Source organism: Pteropus medius, unplaced genomic scaffold (genome assembly GCF_902729225.1).
Source record: "Pteropus medius unplaced genomic scaffold, Ma_sr-lr_union100, whole genome shotgun sequence".
Lineage (NCBI taxonomy): Eukaryota > Metazoa > Chordata > Mammalia > Chiroptera > Pteropodidae > Pteropus > Pteropus medius.
The window spans coordinates 1,784,509-1,802,950 of NW_024342466.1; the positions used below are offsets into that span (position 1 = coordinate 1,784,509).

At 50.7% G+C, this 18,442-nt stretch overlaps 1 protein-coding gene across 2 annotated transcripts in view; it reads left to right on the forward strand.

The window, feature by feature from the left end:
- The first annotated feature begins 11,150 nt into the window (after nucleotides 1–11,150).
- The window catches only part of ACKR3 (atypical chemokine receptor 3), a 12,951-nt gene continuing 5,659 nt past the window's right edge, over nucleotides 11,151–18,442 (forward strand). The window contains exons 1-2 of one of the 2 annotated variants that reach the window (XM_039860274.1): nucleotides 12,048–13,214; nucleotides 13,431–13,580. In XM_039860274.1, the coding sequence (XP_039716208.1) occupies nucleotides 13,205–13,214; nucleotides 13,431–13,580 (160 nt within the window). In that variant the 5' untranslated portion in view covers nucleotides 12,048–13,204. Of the gene's footprint in view, nucleotides 11,196–12,047; nucleotides 13,215–13,430; nucleotides 13,581–18,442 lie in introns of those variants that run through there. The other variant, XM_039860285.1, reaches the window with a different exon arrangement.

Below are 18,442 nucleotides of genomic sequence, written 5' to 3' on the forward strand. Positions count from 1 at the left end.
TTTTTTGCTCTCCCGAGAAACTAGGTAATGGCTAAGTGTGTTGAATTTCTGATGTGAAGATTGGGTCTTGTGTAGCTGAAGAAGAAATAGTTACTTGGGCGCCTGGTGTGCCCATTGGGGAAACTGGCCCCTTTCCGGCTGGCGCTGGCAGGAGGGCTTCTCAGGGTGCATCCACCGAGGCCACTTGACTTCAGTGGCCAGCGCGGTCTCCTCTCTGTCTGTCAGGCTCTCTCTGTGCAGGGCGAAACTAATCCATGTTGTTATTTTAAGACATAGCTACTTTTTCACTATAAATTTCATAAAACATATTGTCAGTTCTTGGTGGTTACGGTGAGACATTAGATTTAAGGAAGTAAATCTTTGAGATTTGTTGATAAATGGCAGGAGAAGCAGCTGCTCACTCACTTTGGAGAGAGTGCTCAGGCCTGCGGGTCGGGCCGCCCTCCTGAGTGAAGGGAGGGGCCTCTTTTCATTATGTTCAGACTTCAGCAATGACCATTCTGGAAAACGCGGAAAACGTTAAAGTACAGAAGAAAATGAAAATTGCCTGCAGCTTTTCCACATAGATAATGACCATTTAAAATATTATACTTATTTGTTTTTTTCTTTTTAACATAATTTCAATCACACGCTATAAAAAATATAAGCACAGTTCCTGAAGTTTAGGTCCTAAATAAGAGATGCTCTGAAGAGAGGCAATTTGTCTCTTATCCATGTATTCCTCATCTATAAAGAATAAGATCTACAATGTATTATCAGAATTTGTTTAGATTTATCCACAAGTTTGTTTTTTTTTTTTTTTTGCTCATCCTTTCTTTTTGCCTATCAGACCTTTCCCCCTGATCTTTAAAAACAAAATTTCTTCTAGACTAGAACCTTTAAAGAAGTCCCTTTAAGGAAGGTTTGTTGCTAAAATCTCAATTTCTGATAGTCCTAAAAACTTATTTTTGATACTCTATTGCCAAAATGCTCTTTGAGAAACAAATACTTAAAATTAATTTAAAAAATTAACCATATCTTTTGGGATCATGAACATGTTCTGACATGTGATTACGGTTGCACAGTTCTATAAACATACGAGAGACCACTGGACTGCACCTGTACACAGGTGAGCTTTGTGGTGCGCAGTCACGAAAGGTTTTTATTTCATGCTCATTCTTCATAGGTAACGATCCTGGGTTACAATTCTAGATTGACGGGTACTTTCTTTCATCATGGTAAAGGGACCATTCCACTGCTCTGGGTGTCCGTGGTTACAGCTAATCGCCATTCCTTTGTGGCATCTGTCTTTTCGCTAGGGACTGCCTTTAGGATTTTTCTCTTTTGACTTTGGGGCTGTGAAATTTCTCTGTAATGTATCTGGATGTTGAGTTCTTTGTATGTATTCTGCTTGAGAGTTGGGCTTCCTGAATCTGAGGATTCATGTCTTTCATTACGTCTGGAAAATTCCGAACCATCCCCGGCTGTCAGGTCATCCCGTCTATTACGTCTCTCCTGGAATTTCCATTATCCATATCTCAGACGTTGCCATTGGCCCTTCACATCTTTTTATTTCTCATTCCCATTTTCTGCGTCCACTTTTTTCTACATCTTTCTTTTCTAGTCTGTATCCGGTAATTCTAATATCTGTGCCTCTGTAGGGTTGACTCCGCTGTGTGGTTGTTTTGGCTCACCCAGTGCTCCTGGTGCCTTGTTTCTTCTCGTGTTTTGTGATTTTTCTAAGCTTATGTTGACTCTCAGCTCATAATCGGTGGTCTTCATCTCAGGGAACTCGTGGAGTAGAGGGCGTTTTTCCAGAGAGCGTCTGTGTTGGCCTCAGTCTGCCTCCTGCACGAAGCCTTCCTTTGAACCAAATTCTCACCAAGACATTTTTGGACCACAAAGGTGAGACGAAATCCCGCCCCAAATCCACAGACAGCCTGGCTTGTTGTCGTGCATCCTCAGAGAATACGTTTTTCTCCCTTTAACCAGGATCAAGAGGAAGAGGGTACGATTCTTTGTCATTTCTCTAATTAACTTTCATTAACAGGGGTGGGTAGGCCGGCACTGTGTGTGGTAGTCTCTGGTCTGACCCTTTGGCTCGGTCCCCTGTCCCATCCTTCATGAGCAAATCCAGCTAGAGGACAGCCCAGAGGACATTGTGAATCTCACGGACAGGACTCGTGGCTGGACCTGGGAAGGGAGCGCCATGTGAAACGAGATAAGATCTTTTTTCCAATAAAACGGAGTTCAGAGGCTTTTTAAAGGTTGAGTGATTCCTGCCCCTGCCTTCTCCCTGCCCGACGGGGGTCTGTCTGAGCCCACAACTTCTGTGGAGCAGCCTTCTCCCCCAGTCCCAGCTCCAGGAGCTCCGGGGTACACTTTCACCCCCCGTTCTGACCCTACAGGCCTGGGGGTGCGGAAAGGGGGTGCTTCCACCTTTGGGAGTCCCGGTGAGCTTCATGGTTCCTGGTTATAAATCTGCCCATAATCCTTAATGGGTCCCTGCCCTGCTTGGTCATCCTCTGCGTGTGCCATCTGTCCCCTGCTCCTGCTGGGAGGGTGACTCCAGGAACCCTGTGCTCCTCCCCAAGGAACAGGAGGCTCCTCCTCAAGGAACAGAAGGCTCCTCCCCAAGGAACAGGAGGCTCTTCCCCTGGGGGTCCCCACGCACAGCCCACTGTCGTGTCCAGCCCTCCCAAGGGCTCGTCTCCATGAGGTGTCTTTGGGTCTGGTGCTTCTGGGTCACGTGGGAAGAATGTCGCCAGTAGGTCTTAGTGATTTCATTTTTAACTAACAGTGGAGTGACGATGTTCATCACGGCGACAGCCTCCTCTCCCGGCTGAATTTCTGGCTGTGAGCATAGAAGGCAGGGCCATCGCCGGTGCCTGCAATGGGCACGTGGTCTGTGGCCCTCCCAGTCCACATGGCCGCTGGAAGGGAGCGAGCCACCACTGACGTGCCCTCCTAGCTGTGGCAGGCACAAGTTATGGCAGGGCCCGCTACAGCCCTGCAGAGTGCACTTTGAACGTGGACGTTAAGTCTTGTGTTTGCTGGAAGACGATTGGCTGCGAACCGTGAATCAATCCATGAATCTCCGGAGGACTTTCCAGATGGAAAACTAGTGTTTGCGAATCACCAATTCCTCCGCGGCTGCTGTGGAAGCTCCCGCCTCTCCGGCCTTCTTGACAGGATCTTGCGTGGTGTGGCTGTGCGGGCAAGGAACCGGAGGCTGAACGGGCCAGGCTTTGGGCGAGGCTCAGAGCCTCCCTGAGCCTCAGGTTACTCATCTGTAAAATGGGCGTATAAATACATATTAATACTCTCCGCAGCTACCAGGGTTCAAAGAGATAAATGCAGCGTCTCTGGCAAAGAGTCCTTACTTATTATTGCTGTCATTCCTTCCACTGTTAATAAAACTATTTGACATGTGTACCTGTCTGTCCCCCACTGGCTGCAGTGACTCGCCCCTGTCCACCACCACATCTGGAAAGCCCAGGGCCCTGCTCCCGCTGTCCCATTGCTGAGCCTCTACCTTGCACTCGAATCCTGGCTTCGGAGATGGCGTCCCCTTTCCCACGGGAGTCCCCACCTTTGTTCTCGGCCTCCCTCAGCACTGGGGATGCACCTGGCCTCCAGCCTCCATCCGCAGGGTGCTGCCACCTCTGCCTCTCACGTCCCACCTGAGGGCTGGTCCCAGAGGGGCCCCGGTAACACGAGGAAGGGCTGCGTGACCTGCTCCCTGCTTCTTCTCCATTCCCAAGTCACTCAGGGCTCCTTCCCAGGCCCAGCCCGGACGCTGACTGCCACGCCCTGGAGCCCAGTGTCCCTCCTGCCTGGCCAGGTGAGGTCCCTGGCTCAGAAGTCCAGGGACTCTACTGCTGACCTGGAGCTGAAGGCAGCTGGCCCCAAGACCAGCTGTGCGGCCTCAGGAAAGTGTGCTCCTGGCCCCCGGAGGGACTCAGAAAGCATGTCCCCACGAGCCTCTGAGGCACAGACATGCTTACACATTGTCGTGACGTGACATGAGGGGACCGTCCTGCCAGCCACCTCCCAGAGTGCATTGTCCCCGTGGGAGAACTGGATCTAGGCGCCCGCTGATGCATGTGCTAACAAACCCCAAGGTCCTGTCCTCTGTCCACACCACCTTAATCCACAGAACGACGGCTTCGAGAGGGAAAAATGAAATGTCTACAAATACCAGAACGTGCCTTGGGCTTTTTGAATTAGCCATCCTCTCATTTTCCAGTGTCAACCAGCACTGATTTATGGTTCGACCCAGTCCGCTTGGACCCCTATCCTCATGGTTCTCTGATTCTTGCTGGGACCTGGAGAGGGGCTGGGCCCCCCACCTCTGGGCCGGCCCGCCCAGCTTCCAGTCCCAGCCGCCTGGGGATCAGGCAGCAGTATCTGGACTCCCGGTCTTCCTCCCTACTATTAAATGCACCCCCTCCTCTCCGCATTTCAGTAACAGAATCGTGGTCCCCTGTTGGGACTTCCTGCTGACCTTCCTGTCCAATACTCCGGTTTGGAGCGTTTGCATTTTTGTGGGGGAGACAGAGGGAATTTCCCAAAGCAAAATGCTGATGATGTTTTAAGTTTTGTGAACCCCGGAAAGGCGGTGTGCGAGGGAGGAAGACTCTGGCCAGGGACCCCTGAACGCGCCCTCATGAGTATGAGGTTTCAAGGTACCGAGAGAGGCAGAGACGGGGAAGAGAGAAGGTGTACAGAAGGCACGGGGACCCCCGGTTCCCGCCATCTCTGAGGCCAACTCCAGTCCCTCTTAGCCTTGGTTTGGCTGTTTGGGTCAATAAATCCTTCTTTTTTGCTTAACTAATTCAAGTTGGGTTTCTGGTGATTACCAACAAGGAAAACCAGCCACGGCCTCCCTATGCGTGAAGAGGAAGGAGCCGGTGCACCATCCACTCGCTTCTGTGCTGCAGAGTTTCCGTGGGTGAGAAAGTGACTTTAAATAGAAACTCTAGGAATTTGTTAATAATTTTTAGGGAGAGTGTGTTTTGAAAGTAAGATCTCGCTTTGCCTCATTTCTTTCTTTTTCTTTCTGGACAGGAAGAAGGAAGGAAGGAAGGAAGGAAGGAAGGAAGGAAGGGAGAGAGGGAGGAGGAGGGAGGGGAGGGAGGAGGGAGGAGAGAGGAGGGGAGGGAAGTGGCTCCCTTACTAATTTGAAGTTACATTGTATTTTAAACTATCTATAGGCCTTACAAACATAAGTGAAAATTAAAATATGTAACTTTATTAACACATATAATGTCGGTAAATCTTAAAACTTGTATCCACTGAAATCATCTTATAAGATATTCTCAGATATTTCTTCCATGTCTTCAGGTTCAGACATTTTTGAGCTGAATCGGTTTTAGGTTTTGAAGCTAGAATCAATATATTGAAGCGTGAGGAGTGTGAAATCACAACCCTTTAGAATGTTGCCAGAGATTCGGAAAAGCGAGACTTCGGTTTGACCCGACGTCCCTGGGGTCCCATTAGGCCCTCCACACTTTGATATTCTCTCGTGGTAGGAGTTTCCTGGACTCACTCAGAGATCAGAAAACACGCTTTTCTGTGTCAAACTTTACAATGAAGCAAAAGTAGAAAAAGCGATGTTTCACTCGGAACTTTCTATTCAAGCTTTTCCCCCCTTTTCTTCAAATTTAAAGGCTAAAATAAAAATTTCAAACATAGAGAACAGCAAATCATATAAAGTACACCAGCGTGTTCACCGATAGATCTAACTAATGTGCATATTTCGCCTAAAGATATAAAAATACTGTAGACTTTGTGTAGATGCTCCTGGTCTCCCACTCCATACTATTTCTCTCTCTCTCCCTACTCAATGGTAACCATTATCTTCAAGTTGGTGGAGAGCGAAAGTAACTTTAAATAGAAACTCTGGAAATTTGTTAATAATCTTTAGGGAAAGTTTATTTTGAAAGTCAGATCTTGCTTTGCCCGTTTGTTTCTTTTTCTTTTGGAGCAGGAAGGCAGGGAGGACGGAAGGGAAGAAGGCAAGAAGGCAGGCAGGTATCTACACAGGCTTTGTTCAGAGTTCCATGAGAAGGATGTACTTTGCTTTGAGTGCTTTAAAATTTTAAATACTCGATATCATTTTCTGTGTACATACTGCATCTTTTTTAAGGGTAAAATCTAATGAAAAGCGCATGTCTGAGTGTATAGTTCTATGCGACTTGGTAGCTATCTACACCCATGTAAACACTAGCCAATCGAGACAAACAACATTGCTGTCATCTCAGAAAATTCCCTTCTAGTCAATCTCTACCCCACGACAACAATTATTTGGTTCCTACCATGATATTGTAACATAATTGTTCTTAAACGTTGCTAATTGCTACGGTGCCCCTGTTGAATATCGATCGATTATACACATATGAGTCTATTTCGGACTCTCTTTGTTCCTTTGCTCTGTCTGTCATGCCAATAACACACCAGACTGATGACCATAGCTTTAGAGTGAGTCATGACGTCACAAAGTGTGAGTCTTCCAATATACTTCCATTTCAAGGTAGTTTGAGCTACTTTTAGGTCTTTCGAATTTCCATAAAAATTTAAAAATCAACTTGCCAGTTTCCACAAGACAACGCTTAAGGGTTTTGATTAGGACTGAATCGAATCTACAGACCAGTTTGGGGAGAATTGATATATTAACAATATTGAGTCTCCCAGTCCATTAACATGGTATACCAATTCATTTATTTTGGTCTTCTTAATTTCGTTCAGGGATGTTTCTGTTGTTTTCACTGCAGAGATCTCAAATGTCTTTTGTTAAAATTCATGTATATTATGCTTTCTGATGTTACTGTAAAGGAATTAATTCATTTGTTTGCTGCTGATATAGAAAAATATATTTAGAAATACAATCAACTTTTGCGTATGGTCGTGTACCACACAACAATGCCGGACCATAGATACAACAGCGTTCCCATCAGATTATAATGAAGCTGAAAATTCTTATCACCTAGTGGAGCTGTAGCTGGCCTAAGGCTGTAGCACAAACGCATTCCTCACACGTGTCTGTGGTGACGCGCGTGTAAACAAACCTACTGCAATGTTAGTCGTACAAAAGCATAGCGCAGACGATTGTGTACAGCACATGATACTCGATGATGATGATGAAGACTATGCTGCTGGTTCATGTGTTTACCATGCTACGCTTTCATTGTTAATCAGCATGCGCTCTTTCCAGTTATACAATCGATCGCTCTGAGACCGCGGGACGCGTCACGCTGGCAGCAGCCTTGTCCGTCTCCTGGTTACCACATCTCTTAGGTGCATCGATTTCTCTTGTGCTCGATTTAATCTCGTGTTGTCGTACAGTGTATATAAAGCTACAGTCGTGTACGGTCATGCCCGAGGCCTTCACATCCACTCACCGCTCACTCATTGACCCGTCCAGAGCAGGTTCTGGTCCTGCGGACTTCACTAACGTAAGGGTCCTATGTGGGTGAACCATTTTTTTTGATACCGTATTTTTACTGCACCTTTTCTATGTTTAGATATGTTTATTCACACAAATACCATTTCGTTACAGTTGCCTGCAGTATTCAGGACAGTGACAGGCCGCACCGGTGTGTAGCCCAGGGGCAACGGCCTGTACCACACAGATCAGGTGTGTAGTTGGCTCGGCCTTTCAGGTTTGTGTAAGTGCCTCTATGATGTTCACACGCAATGATGACACATTTCTCAGAACGTGTCCCCGTCGTTAACTGGAGGATGACATACTAACTTTGTATTCTGCAGCCTTTATAATGCATTGATGAATTATCCAAGTTGTTTTATAGATTCGTCGGCATTTTCTATGGAAACCATCATGTCAACTGCAAATTAGAGTGGTTTTGCATCTTTCCAACCCAAATACTGTATTAATTTTTTTCTTTCTTATTGGCACTAGCTATGACTGTCAGCACAATGTCGAAAGGAAATTGTGAAAATGGGTATCTTTGCTTTGTTCTCAATTTTAGAAGTCGAGTGTTCAATTTTCACCATTAAGTAGGACGCTAGCTCAGGTGTTCATACATGCCTGTATCAAATTCATACATGTTCAATATGAAATTAAGGCATTAAATCAAATCAAAATCATTCAAGACTCAGATTGCTGAAAGTTGTTATGAATTAATTTTTATTTTTTTCAAATACTTTATTTTATTAATTTAGTGAATTATATGGATTTTCAAATGTTAAACCAGTCTCGCATTTCAAGAATAAACCTCATTTACTCATAATATATATTGTTGGATTTGCTTTGCCTTTCTTCAAAATCATTTTAAGGATTTTTATGTCTATGTTCATGAGGAATACTGGTCCATGATATTCTTTTTTGCTAATGTTGGGTTATTTCCATTTTGGGTTCTTATAATGAACTCCTGCTGTAAACATTTTGGCATGTTTCTCCTGCAGTATTATGCCTGTAAGTTGGCTATATACCTTGCAAAGAGACGTTAGTCATAAGGTCGATGTACGGTTCACTTTAGTAAATGCTGCTGAAGTGGTTGTGCCAATTTATACCTCCACCATGAGGTACAGCAACGTTACCTGAACTGTGGGCCGTGAGCTATTTGCTGCTAGTCTGCAGCAAGGTAAGTCCGGAAACTGACAGCGAACATTTAGAAACTCTTGCAGAAATGTGATATTGTTGTGACATACAAGTACACGGTCGGCAGACTTGTCCGACAGTGTATAGACAGTTCAGCTGTCACATACTGAAGCACAGGTGGCAGGGGCCTCCCATGAGTCATTCTCAGTGGGACCGTGTTTTGGTCTGCAATGCATTGGAAATTTAAAAAGAAAAAAAGGACACTTTTTTTTTTTTTTTTTTTTTACCACATATAGCTTGAGAGGCACTGGCGTGTGAGAATTCGGATGGATCCACAGCCCTGCTAACATTCCGTAATGTTTGCTGTGTGGCCTTTCTGGTGGGGGCTCCAGTTGTATGGCTCTGTGAGTCTAATTTGCATTTTTCCAGTGACTATGAAGTCATCCGCTTTCCATGTTTGTTTGTCACCTGGAGGTGCCTTCGTGTGAAGCACCTATTCAAGTCTTTGCCCACTTTCAAGGTATTTGTTCTAAGTTTTCCTGAACATTTAACCTGAGCCCTTTCTCAACTCCCCTCCCCGCTATTTCTGAAGGGGAGTGAAATATGCAGAGGGCAAAAAACGAGGTTCAAAAGTGAGATTCATCTGAGGTTATTCATTCAGTGAATATTTATGAGAATCTACCACGTGCCAAGCACTGTGTGTCACCACGGGACACAGCATTGAACAAAATAGCTACATTCTTGCTTCAAGGGATTTATATCCTAGTGCGGAGCGGACAATTAACTGATAACTTTGATGGTGATCAGTATTATGAAGATTATTGGACAACGACTGAGTAACTGGGATGGGAAGATACTTTGGCTAGAGCAGGGAAAGAAGGATTTTTTTTTTTACAGAAATTATATTTAAGCCTACGTCAAATAACAAGAAGAAGGTAGCCGTAAAACAATCATTGAAAAGAACATTCTAGGAAGAAGACATGTCAGGTGCAAAGGTCCTGAGGTAGAAATAAGTGGGTCTGAGTTATACTTTTCTTATTTGGATCAAAATTGATATACAAAATAGATACCACAGGTGCCTGATGCCCAGATCTGAACCCCATATTTAACACGGGTTTGCCGCCCAGGCTTGTGAGTGGAAGGGACCTTGGAGAGACTGACCCCCGGTCCCTGGAGCTGCTTCGCTCACACAGGCTGGGAACAGGAAGTACCTGGGGGTTTACATTCCCCCCCTCACCCCGCAGCCCTGATCCAGTGGTCGAGGATGTAGGAGTGTGAAAGCCGGCTCCCATGTCTGGAATTGGGGCAAGTTCAGCGTGTCATCGAGGCTGCACAGAGTCACGAGGGTCAGGCTGCAGCCGGGACTTGGCCGGGGCTACTGTACCTTTGGCTCATTTCTGCTTCCCTTGCAGCTTCTTCCGGGAGCACGTCCTTCAGAAATTGGTTGCCCCCGAGTTCTCGTGCAGGGGGGCGCTTTCAGGGAACCCAGCTTAAGACAGCCGAGGCATGTCTCACAAGGACTTTTATTTTTCTCTCTAAGAGCAGGTTCTCCTGCGGCCCCAGATAACAGCATGTGCAATGGCGTCGGGCAGACCCGGGGGTGAGTTCCAGCTCTTCACCTGCAGTTCCCCTTGGGCAGGTGACCCACTCTCTCTGGGCCTCGGTTTCCTCAGTTACAAATGTGGGACAGATACGACGCCCCCTTTGACGGTCACTGCGAAGATTAAAAGAAAGAATGTAGACAAAACACTTAGCAGAGGGACAGGCACAGAGTAAATGCTCAGATTTAGCTATTATGATGGAAACTTCTCCAGCTTTATGAGCGCCCATCAAATGTTGCAAGCCTTGGGGAATCTATCTGTTGTATTCCTGGGAAAGTGCAGCTCTGCGTCACTGAACTTGACTGGGGCCGGGCAGGGAGGAGGAAGAGAACCAGCGTTTCTGTGACCTGCATCCTTTCATTTAATCCTGAGAAGCATCTGGCAAGAAGAGAAGTTTCGATTACAAGTTTTAAAGGTGAGAACCTAATATTCAAAAAGGCTAAGCTGCCTAAGGAGACACGGTGTGTATGTAAGTGGGGTTCAGGAAGACCGTCTGCTCAGAGCCCAGGCTCTTGGGGGCAGGGCTGTCTTTTCCTGTAGGTCTTGGTCCTGCCGAGGCACTTGGTGTCTGTCATTCATGGGGGAATGTCCAGTCCTAGCTGAGATGACTCCCGCCAGGCCAAGCCGCTAGATGCTGAAGCCTCTCCCCAGCGGCAGGGCTCCTGGGCCCCCATGTCTTGTGCCATATACTCGAGGTGGCACCTGGGCACACTCTGGTCTTCAGTCCTCAGGCCAGTGGTGCAGCTGAGCGTCTCTGGAGCCCCATCTGCAGTGGCCAGAAGCCACACGACTGCGTTCTAAGAGCTCACGGGGAGCCGGCCCTTGCTGTGCTGGCTCGGCCCTCCAGGATCCCTGCGCCTTTAAAGTCAGATGAAGCCTCAGGCAGGAGGCCGATTCAGGCTGCCACATCTGCAGGCAAATCCGATCCCAGGGGGCGGGCCTGCCCCGCGGAGCATAAAACCCCAGGTGCAGGCTGCGGACAGGGAGGGCCAGGGAGCGGGGCCCAAAACCCTTTCCTGTCCTGGCGCTGAGCATTCAGTGCCAGCAAGAGGGCGAGGAACTGAGTTCTGAGTCAGCTGGGTCAGCTCCGGGGACAGAGCCGCTTCTCGCCTTCTCAGAGTTTCCTACTGGGGTGACCGAACTCGCTCCCCCCAGGCTAACCACGTGTGTGAAGCCTCCCTTACAATCGTGATCTTTCCAAAAGCTAAGGCAGACGCCCCAAGGGCCCAAGAGACATTTTAAGTCCGGGGGCGATGGATGGAGTGTCGTTCCCTAGGAGACATCGCTCACCCTTCCTTTTCCCGCAGGGCTGGGCTCTGGGCGGGGCGGGGGAGGGCCGCGGGCCTGCTCCGGGGGGCGCACCGCGGGGCGCGCGTCTGGCCGGCTGGTGCTAGCCCGCGGGGTCGGGGATCCGCGCGTGCCGCCGGCCCTGTGTCCCGCCACCCCTGCACCCCGCGGGGTCCGGGATCCGCGCGCCCGCCGCCCCCGCACCCGGCGGAGGGGCCCCCCGGGAGGGGAGGGCCCCACAGCCTCGGAACTGAAGTGGGTTCTTTTTTTACAACTACTTTGCCTTTTCCTTCCTCCGCGTTAGCCACTGCTTCCTGTCGCAGGTTTCTCGTCAATGCCTGGCTTCTTTTCAAGAGCCCACTCGATTCGGGGTGAATTCGAACCCGTCCCGCGTCTCAGCCTGGCGCCCCAACCCGCCGAAGGGGAAGCGCGTCTCGTCTCTGCTTGGCGGCGGCGCGTCCTTGTCCATCGGGCTCAGACGCGGGGTCACCCACAAGGGGAAACCGGGACCGAAAACGTTACTTGGGGGCGTTCTTAACCCCCGCGCCCCGGGCTGTGCGGGGGGCGCTGCCTGCGGCTTTTCACCGCCGCTTTCTCCGGCGGCTTGGAGTGGGGCTCGGGGGACACGAAGACTCCTGCCAGTTCTTAGGGACAGCCACCGGATCGGGCAGGGCCAGGTGGGCTCGTTCGAGCAGACCCCTCCTCCTAGCGCCCCGAGAGCAGGTGTGCGCTTAAGTCCCCTTGGGAGTGATTTTCACAGTGGCCCGGAGCTTTTTATCCAACCACAATATTGCTTTTCGTTAAGGGCGTTCTCGAGGCCTCAGCCACGAGAGAGCTGGACCTGCCAGTCCTCCAGACCGGGCATTCGGCTGTCTGCTCTTATTTTTAGAAGAAGTATAAAAAGAATCTCAGAAAGTTTTAGCTCGGGAGGGGTGAGTGGGAACACCGCAAGTAACACGTGTGGCTTCAGCTCCCCCCCGCCCCCCACGAGTCCCCGAGAAGCAGAGACACAGGAGCACAAGCCGCAGTTGACCCTGCGGCAAGAAAGCTCAGCAAGCCTGGTTTTAAAAGTGAAAGTGTAGGTCGTGGCTTTATGGTTGATTTTTCTAAACAGGGCGTGAGAGGTGACTGTCGACCGCGCGGTGATGGCGGGGAGGGGGTGGGGCGCGTTTTTAGGTTGACTTTCCCCATTATGGAACTTGAGCAGACACTTCCGGATGAGAATGTGGATTTTAATAGTAATAATAAAGCACTTGCTAAACTCACCTCAGGAAAAGACATTATCAAAAGATTTTTTGGGGGCCCCTGTCGTGTGCCTAGCACTGGGGAACAGCTTCGGAGGACCATTTTGCTTAGATTATCCAGGACTTTGGGCCTAAAATCCTTCACGAATAAGAGAATTCTAATAAAATCTATTCAGATCTATTACGGAGGTTCGTTCCCCCACGTTTGGGGTTTGTAATTCGGTACCAACCGATTGCTCATACTGAAACTGCGCCTCCTGTTTTGGAGGCATCGACAAAGAAAATGCGGGCGGAATTAATCAACACCAAGGTTCCGCAGTTCAGAGCGTGTGTCCCAGGAACAAAGTGTTTCTCAGAGCTAAGAGGCATTCAAAGGGCCTCGGGGTGTTAATGGGATTGCCAAAGATATACCTAAGACCAGATAAGTACTTGATGATTTCGCAAAGCCCTAGGGTTCCTTTGCAGGTTTTCTTCTGCTGACACATTTCCCCCATGGGGCCTGGACTTTGTGGCTTCGTTAGACTTTGCAGATGAAAAAAGGCAGGTTGGGGTTTTCCAAGAGCGCGCTGGTGGGTCAGAGGTTTGCTGGAAGCGGAGCGGGTGCGCGTGTGCGTGTGTGTGTGTGTGCGTGCGTGCGTGCACGTGTGTGTGTGTGCGCGCGCGCGCGCGCCTGCGTGGGTGATGAGAAGCGGGTGGCGCGGGGGCGGGAGGGAGATGCGGGTTGCAGAGCTGCCATCTAGAGGCCCCTTCCTGCAGCGTATATAACGCCCTCCTGCCGCCGCGAGCTCACACATCGCGGAGCTGCTCAGCCCCAAGGCAGCGAGCGAGTGCGGGAGCCGGAGCCGGGAGCTGGGAGCCGGGAAGGGAAGGCGAGCCGCCCGCCCTACGCCGGAGCCCCGCTGGGAGGTAGGAACCGGCTCGGGCCGCAGCCCCGCTTGGGAGGGAGGGGAGGGGACCGCCAGGGTTTCTGCTCTTAAGCTCAGGGGTCTTTGTCACAGGACTTTTTTTTTTTCTGCGGGTCTGCTCTCTGAAAGCACGGGCTGCATGTCGCATGGCCGCATTGCAAAGTGCGCCTGCTAACTGGGGCTTTCACCTTTCGCTGCAGAAAGTAAAAAGGCCGCTTGTGGAAGGACCTCTCTCTCTCTGTCGAATTGAGGAATCTGCTGTGCTTTTTTTGTTTGTTTGTTTTTTGTTTTTGTGTTTTTTTTGCTGCTGAGGCGTTTAAGGTCCAGTGAGCGGAGAACTTTGATGGTCCATTCTGCTTCTCAGAGTTGGCATAGTCGTTGGCAGCTGGGCCCCACCGCGTACCTGTCTCGTTTCTTGCGTAGGAACTGGGAAATAGATAGAATCTGCAGTCCGCATGACGGTACGTGCAGAAAGACGTGCAGAAAGACGCACTCTTAAATCAAGAGGCGCCCTTAACTGAAGCAGAAGACTGCTGAGAACCTTTGTGGATCTGGGGTATTTGAGATCAGTGCTTCGGGGGACCACCGGATCCTGGATGCCAGGAGCTGGAAGGGGGGGATGTTAAATACGGCTCCGTCTTCTTGTCTCTTGCTTGCATCCAATTTGAATATTCGTCCAATTTGAATATTTCTTGTTCTCTCAGAAGGTGTTAAGTCCAGCTTAGGTTGGAGAAAAAGGCGCACACACGTCTAGGGTTTTGTAATTTAAATATACTTTTCGGGTAAACCACACATTTTGTCCAATTTTGTTAGCATGCCTAAAGATCGGGGGATGTCTCAGAATAAGGACTTTGGAGTGAGGTCAGCGATGGGGGCTTAGCCAGGACTGGTAATTTCCAGACAGAATGAGAAGTTGTAAAGTCATACTGGCTGTTGCGGGCGGGCTCGCTCTCTCTCTCTCTCTCTCTCTCTCTCCCCTCCTCCCCCCCCTTTACTCCCCTCCCCCAATTCATTTCTTCACAACAGGATTACATTTTCTAGAAGTGCAAGAGAGGACTCTGAAATGGTTTACAGCCTTTTGAAGGTATTTCATGCAGTGACAACCCCTGAAACCCCATTCTGCAAAGTCTCGGCGTGGTAACTTTTTTCTTTTTAAACGCGGACGCCGCCTGCCTTTGTGTCCCTGTATTTATGCCAGGAAAACGCGCACATCAGATAGGCTGGCCTGGAAAAAGCAAGTGCAGGCTGTGTTGCCTGTGCCCAGATTTCTGCCGATATTCAATGGAAGCGCAGCCAGCCTTCCTGCACCAGCTCTGGGCTCATGCAAAGCCCTCTCCAAAGCAGAGTTGCACGTGGGAGCTCTGGCTTGGAAACAATTTGCTCTTTTTTTTCCCCCTGTCTGTGCCATAAACACTTGAATGTGCACACAACAGCCGAGCTTGATGCTGCAGCCTCAGGAGATGGGGCGGGAGCAGGGGGAGGGGCTGCGTGTGCAGAAAAGCTAAAGAAAATTGAGAAATGCCTGTGTTTTATTGCCCATCTGATTTTTTTTTTTTAAATGGGCATGTTTTGCAATCACAGTTTAAAGAAAGTTCCAGAAAGTATAGCCAAGGCAGCATGCCTGTGCTTCAGGGGGGCAGGTTATTGGGGGTAAGGTCGTTCCCCTCCGAGGCCCGAGGGAGTCGAGAGAAGGTGTTATGGTTTTCAGTTGGGCCTGGAACAAGCAGAGTATAGAAGCTTTCTGGATGGGGGGGGGCAGGAAAAAAAAGCAACCTGAAAAACAAACAAAAAAACCCTTTTAGTCAGGAACAGTGGCTTTTTGTGCAACTTTCTAGTCAGGGAGGCTCCTGTTTTTTCAGGAGAGATGAGCAGAGGCGGTGGAAGTTACTCAAACCCGAGGCCGAAAGTTACTCTATAAACCCTCAGAAGACCTGAGAGATTTCAGGACTAGATTCTTCTCAGCGATCTCATGGAGTCGGGGGCTGGAAAGGATTCGCACTTTTAAGCAAGCAGCCGAAAAACTTAGTTCGGCTCTTAGAAACGAGAACAGCATTCGAATGCCTTCCAGGCGGCAGGCACGGCTCAGAAAGGGCCATGTGTGCTTTTTAAAGTCCAGAAAATTAGAGCTCCAGGACACACATTTTTCTATTAAAAAATAGGAAACAAGCAAAAAAAAAAAAGTTCTCTAATTTTGAGTGCCTAATAGTTCTCTGCGGGAAGTATTTGATGCTTTTGTTACACTGGGGGGAGGGAACCCCACTATGGCTTGTTTTTAGGGATGGGGAGATTAAAGTTTGCTCAGCCACAAGTAGGTTGGGAAGCTGACAGTGTTTTGTTCCAAGTGCCCACAGGGTGGAGAGGCTGAGACTAACGCAGGTGGCCTCCGACTGCTTGCTGTCGGCCGAGGGACAGATACAGGAGCAGTGTGCAGCATGGGACTGGGGACTCTGAGGGCTCGGTCACCCAGATAGCATCTTCCAGTTTTCTTATTGTACCACTTACCTCTGTGGGGATCTTTTCTCTGTATTAATAGAAGACTCTGAGATTGCAGACCATCTCCCGGGAACCCCATCACGCAGAGCGAGAGGACCCACAGTGAGTGGCTCTCAGCCTGGCTGACCTCCCCCTGGCTCGACCCGACCCGGTCCTCTGCTGGGTGGGAATTAGGGCTCTGGTTACACGTGGCCAACTCAGACGGCAGCCTTTGCGACATGGGATCTCTGGATGTGCCTTCCCTGGGGACAGTGCCACTTCCCTGTCGGGCAGACGAGCCCGACAGACCAGACCGGGTTTCTGGGTGTGGGGTTCATTTTATCCCCCAAATACTTAACGTGGAGGAGGACGCACTCAGTGTAAGGTGACATGTCTCAGGGCCCTGAGAGTAAGTGGCCTATATCTGATTAGGATACAGCTTCCCCGTTTTTTCCTCTCTCTCTTTATTATTTTTTGAGTTCTCAAATGATTCAGAGCAGTTCCTTATTTGTGCAAACCGAGATCACTCAGGGTCGCTAATGAGTGTGTGGTCAGTATGTCACTGTCTTCTGTTCGCTTGGTACGGGGTCCCTTCTCCTGCCCAGCCTCAGTTTCCAGGTGCACGGCAGTGATGGAGGCTGGACAGGTGGTCCTGTCTGGGGACGGCGCTGAAATTCTATCCTGGGAGAACACAGCTCCCAAATGGCAGAAAGCCAGTGAGGCAGTCCCCCTAGGCAGAGTCCCGAAGAGCCCAAGGGCCAGAGGGCCCCTCGGTGTCCTAGCCGGTGCCTGGGTCCCCGCCCGGCCCCGTTATCTCATATACACCCCTGGAGACTGGGGGCGCCTTCCTCCAGGGGGCCTGCCACCCACCGTGACACGCCCCGCAACCCTTCTCCGTGGTTTGTGCTGCTTCCACCCTCGCTCAAGGCCTCCCTGGCTCCTGCGTGAACAGGCCCAGCCTGGCTCCCTCACCCCCACCCCAAGGCCCGACTGTCACCTCCAGGCCTCCCTTACGGGGGGGCTCGGCCGCAGCCAGATTCGGTGACCGTCTCCAAGACATCGCCGACGCCCTCGCTTCTCTCCTTGCCCCTCGAAGGCCCCCCTTCCACCCAAGTGGGGATCCCTCCCCCTCCCGCCCCAGGGGCACCCGCCCCCCCATCCTCTCGTCACCTCGCCTTCTCGCTGAGCTGCTGAGCTCCTGGGGACCGCGTGAGATGATGCCGGATTGCCATGCCCGGAGCACAGCCCCCGGCAGAAGATGCTCCACAGACATTTGGGGCACGATGAGGGGTGAGGGTAGCCCATCTGGGAGAGCGTCTGGACAGTCTCTCCCGGACGCCCGTGTCCAGTGCAGGCCTCGGATCGTGGGTCTCGGTGGAGCTTGGGTAACTATTGCTCCTTGGACGACTGATTCATTGAACACTTGCTTCGTGCCAGGCGGCTTTAAAGGCTGGCAGTGTCTGCACGAGCACGGACGAGCTGCCGTGGGTGCGGGGCCGGAATGTGAGCGAGGCAGTGACGCGGCCTGGCACCGCCCGCCCGGGCGGGGAGAGGAGAGGTGGGAGAAGGGGGGTGCATTGCTCGGGACCGGAGGGGCTGAGGGGTCAAGTCGGGAGGGGTCTCCCTGGCTTGCGATGGGAACTTGGAAACACGGTGAGGGCGCTTTGGGTGAACGCTAGCCAGATGCCCGAACGCTTGGCATTCTGGCGCGGAGGGAGTGACTTTTGGCCAGTGAAGAGACGTGTTGATTGCAGGACAAACCACCGCCCGATGGAGACGCTAAACTCGGAAGCCTCTAATTCTGGCTTGGCCCCCAGCCGGCGGTGAGCTCAGGCAGACCATTTGGATGCAGCTAAATACCCCAGGCCGCTTTGCTGCTGCTCGCTCGTCGTCAAGGATACTGGGCGGATGAATGATGAGAGGCTCATCTCCCAGGGAAGGCCTGGAGGGGACAGAGAGGAGCCCTCCACTCCACCCCGGGGGACTGGGGCTGGTACGGGAGGCCCTCACGGACCCCGGGGCGGGGGAGGCCAGACGCTCCTCCGCAGGCCTAGGACCGGCCCCGCCGTCCGTCGTCGTGGCGTGGGTGCGATGCCGGCGGAGGCGGCGTCGGGGCAGTGACGTGGGTGCGATGCCGGCGGAGGCAGCGTCGGGGCAGTGACGCTCGCCGCTTCCGGTCGGGGCTCTGTGGTCTAGGAAAACGGAACGCGGACCTTTATTATTTTCTGGAGCAGTCCCGCCTCCGTGAAGATTCATGTAAGTTACACAATTACGGAAAAGTTACATAATCTCAACGCCCATAGAGTAAGGACCGCACTCCCCCCTCTGAGCCCTCATCCCCCGCTCCTGGACCGAGGTTTAGATTTACTGCAGGTTTTCTGTGCCTTTACG